The sequence below is a fragment of the Triticum urartu genome, chromosome 4 (assembly GCF_003073215.2).
Source record: "Triticum urartu cultivar G1812 chromosome 4, Tu2.1, whole genome shotgun sequence".
In the NCBI taxonomy this organism is placed as follows: Eukaryota; Viridiplantae; Streptophyta; class Magnoliopsida; order Poales; family Poaceae; genus Triticum; species Triticum urartu.
This window is the reverse complement of record NC_053025.1, coordinates 23,412,405-23,415,607: the sequence shown is the minus strand read 5'-3', so window position 1 is coordinate 23,415,607 and position 3,203 is coordinate 23,412,405. Positions and strand designations below refer to the sequence as shown.

The 3,203-nt window shown below is 53.8% G+C and overlaps 1 protein-coding gene across 1 annotated transcript; it reads right to left on the bottom strand.

The window, feature by feature from the left end:
• Positions 1-1,706: 1,706 nt before the first annotated feature.
• Positions 1,707-2,627, bottom strand: LOC125553445 (basic blue protein-like). The gene is made up of 2 exons (XM_048717226.1): positions 2,237-2,627; positions 1,707-2,135 (listed from the first exon to the last, which is right to left on the bottom strand). The coding sequence occupies exons 1-2, from the start codon at positions 2,421-2,423 to the stop codon at positions 1,936-1,938; spliced, it is 387 nt and encodes a 128-aa protein (XP_048573183.1). The 5' UTR covers positions 2,424-2,627; the 3' UTR covers positions 1,707-1,935.
• Between the last annotated feature and the right edge of the window lie 576 nt (positions 2,628-3,203).

The window sequence follows — 3,203 nt, the reverse complement described above, 5'->3', positions numbered from 1 at the left end:
GTCAAAATATTTTTGCCAACTAACGATGGTCATAAAAAATGTCCGGAAGTGGAAACAAACATAGGTGAGGTTGGCGAGCATTCACACCTGCGTCACGTCAGAAACCGGCACGTTCGACCCATCCAGAGCCCACACACTTGGATATTTCCACCATTGTTTCCACGCCAAAGCATGCCCTTTCCCACTACCTTCACCCCGATCGCCCCCTTCCCATCGTTCCAGTCGGTTCCACTGTCGCGACGAAAACGATCGTCGTCCCGCCGGAGTCAGAGGACTCGAGCATGGTGGTCGCCCGCAAGGCCATTGTTTCCACGCCAAAGCATGCCCTTTCCCACTACCTTCACCCCGATCGCCCCCTTCCCATCGTTCCAGTCGGTTCCACTGTCGCGACGAAAACGATCGTCGTCCCGCCGGAGTCAGAGGACTCGAGCATGGTGGTCGCCCGCAAGGCCATTGTTTCCACGCCAAAGCATGCCCTTTCCCACTACCTTCACCCCGATCGCCCCCTTCCCATCGTTCCAGTCGGTTCCACTGTCGCGACGAAAACGATCGTCGTCCCGCCGGAGTCAGAGGACTCGAGCATGGTGGTCGCCCGCAAGGCCGTGTCCGCAGAATGCAACCCCCCCCCCCCCCCCCCCCCCCCCCCCCCCCCCCCGCGAACCTCGTCCAGCAAAGCGCACCACCACCCTGGTGGCATCCGGACAATAGACAGTGTAGTCGCCCCAACTAAAGCCACCCTACCACAACGCCTCCCAGCACACCTCGGTCAGCAGCAATCACCGCAGTAGTGCGCACCCTCCTTCACCTTCGGCTATCGAATCTCGTTCACCGTCGACCTCAACATCGACTATATCTTCACGGCATTGCAGTCGTCGGGGCTTGTCTGGTCGCGGATGCCGACCATGGACCGTTTGTGTGTCTTCGTAGCCGCCAGCATCGGTGCCCGGTCATCGTTTGCCGCAATGCCTCATCGAAGCGGGACAATGAGGCGATGATATAAAGGCCGTTTCGGAGGACTCAAAAATTTTCGTGATGACATCGGACTTGGATCCTTTGGATCCCAATGCGCAAAGATTGTCCAAGCCTGCTTTGAGCATACTGAAGCACTTCGTGCATACGGAGGATGTCGGATGAACCAAGAATGAGGTCTTTGCCATGGAGAGCCGGACCGAGAGCTGAAAAAGATCTTTGGCATGAACATCCGAAGTGACATTTTTTGAGATCGATTGGATGTAAATATTTATTGAACATGCGGTGTTTTTTGGTTGTAATTGTATACTTTTACCACTATTAAACGTATGATTAAATTTGACATGCAGAAAAGGAAATCGCTGGCAGGTAGTTCAGGGCGTGGAAAACTGGAAAGTGAGTGAACGATCGACCGAGCTGTTCGTAATAAATCATAGAAATGGAAGACTACTCTGCATCCGCTGTTTAGTCATACTGTCTGATATCCTTGTTCTTCAGATGTGCAGCAGGTAGTGGAGTTAGAACTGACTTTTAATTTGGTCTTTCTCATTGCCGGTTCAGCCGTTTACATCAGCAAAATCATCCAGCAGTGTAGAACTGCAACCAGCCGGCCAGAGTGTGCATCACATTTTCAGGTCTAGCGGTGGATCACCAACCAGTGCGTGCTTTCTGATGAACACGACGACTAAACGAGTCACTGAAAATGCATAAAAGGGAGGAAAAAATTGTCGTCGTCGTAGGCAGAGACATGAACTTGAACTTCCCATTCATCACAAATAATAAGAACGAACACAATCCGTCAGAGTCAACACAGCACACGAAGATAGTCGTCAAACACTCACACAAAGTCCCATTATCACCCACAGCTAGCTAGAACTGCAAACCAAACCAACCCTCATGGCGACCAAATGCAACAGAGGAGAGCCTAACTTTTCTTGAACTTGATAAACATGGCGGTGCAGCCGGTCAGGCGGCGTTGACGACCATCTTCATCCCGAAGTTGCAGTGGTAGAAGCGGGTGCACATGAAGCGGTTGGCGCCCCTGGCGAGCGTGACGGCGTCGTTGCCGGACTCGTAGGTCCTCGACCCCGGCGGCGTGGTGCACCCGTTGTACCCGTCCTCGCCCACCGCCACCACGTTGTGCATCAGCGGGTTGTACCTGAACACTGCGCGACCGCGCCCGGAAAAGAAGAGAACCGTCAGAAACCTTCAGTGCAGCAACCATACCTCATCTGAATGCAGGATGTGTCCGCTAGGTTTCACTTACCGAGGACGTCGCCGGCGCGGAACTGCTTGCCGTTGGGCCAGCTCCCGCTGCTGAGGGACCAGCCGCCGACGTCCCCGACGTAGTAGGTGGCCGCGCTGGCGACGCCCATGCAGCAGCACGCGACAGCGAGCGCCGCGGCGGCGACGACGACGGCGCCCCGCCTTGCACCGCCTCTTCCCCCGGCCATCTCGCTAGCCACCAGCCGGAGCGCTTTCACCTCCCAGGGAGTGGTGACTGGTGATGCAATGGAAGCGAAGCAGGGCGCTCACAAATGAAGGCGGCGATGCTGTGAAGTAGAGCCAGCGGCAGCGAGCTGAAGGTGAAGGGGAGGGGAGCGTGGCGCAGCTGGCCGGTGGCAGGGCAGGCCGCCTCGGGGCGCGGGAGCGCAGTACAATCAATGCTCGTAGCGTGGCGTCGCAGGAGGCCGCGCAGTGTATGGCTTCAATGCGGCATAGGACGCGAGCCCGTGATCGCACCAGGACCGGTCAGCTACATGCACGGACAAGTGTAAACATTCATGGCATCGGCGACGGGATACGTTTTCCTTGCCCTTGAACAGCACTTCTTCACCGACCTGCTTGGTTGTTTTCTATTGCCGCTCACTTTTCGTTCGGGGAGAGAGGGAACAAGCAAAAATGCAAAATATCACCTTTTTTTTGGCAGCATCTGTTGTGTGAAGCCTTGTTGTTTGCCGAATTCCATATTCAAGGAGCCGACCAAACGCTAGACGACCGAGCTAGCGACGAACTGGGCCGCCCATTAGCCAGCTTTACTGTAGTGCTTTCTGTATGGTTTTCTTCCGTTTTGGGGAGCCTTCTATAAGGTTTCTGAACCTGTTTTGTTGGTTGGTTTCATTTACTGGTTTTTCGTTTTTCTTTTGTTTTGTTTTCATTTTATCATAAATTCAAAAAAACTAACAAAAATTAAAATCATCAAATGTCACTTAGAATTTTAAAAATATTCATTT

What these genes read in the sequence shown, in the direction of transcription:
- LOC125553445 (XM_048717226.1), bottom strand. Translation starts at nt 2,423, where the DNA reads ATGGCCGGGGGAAGAGGCGGTGCAAGGCGGGGCGCCGTCGTCGTCGCC. An exon ending in CCGCGCCGGCGACGTCCTCG is followed by an intron (nt 2,136 to 2,236) that starts GTAAGTGAAACC and finishes GCGGTCGCGCAG; the next exon opens with TGTTCAGGTACAACCCGCTG.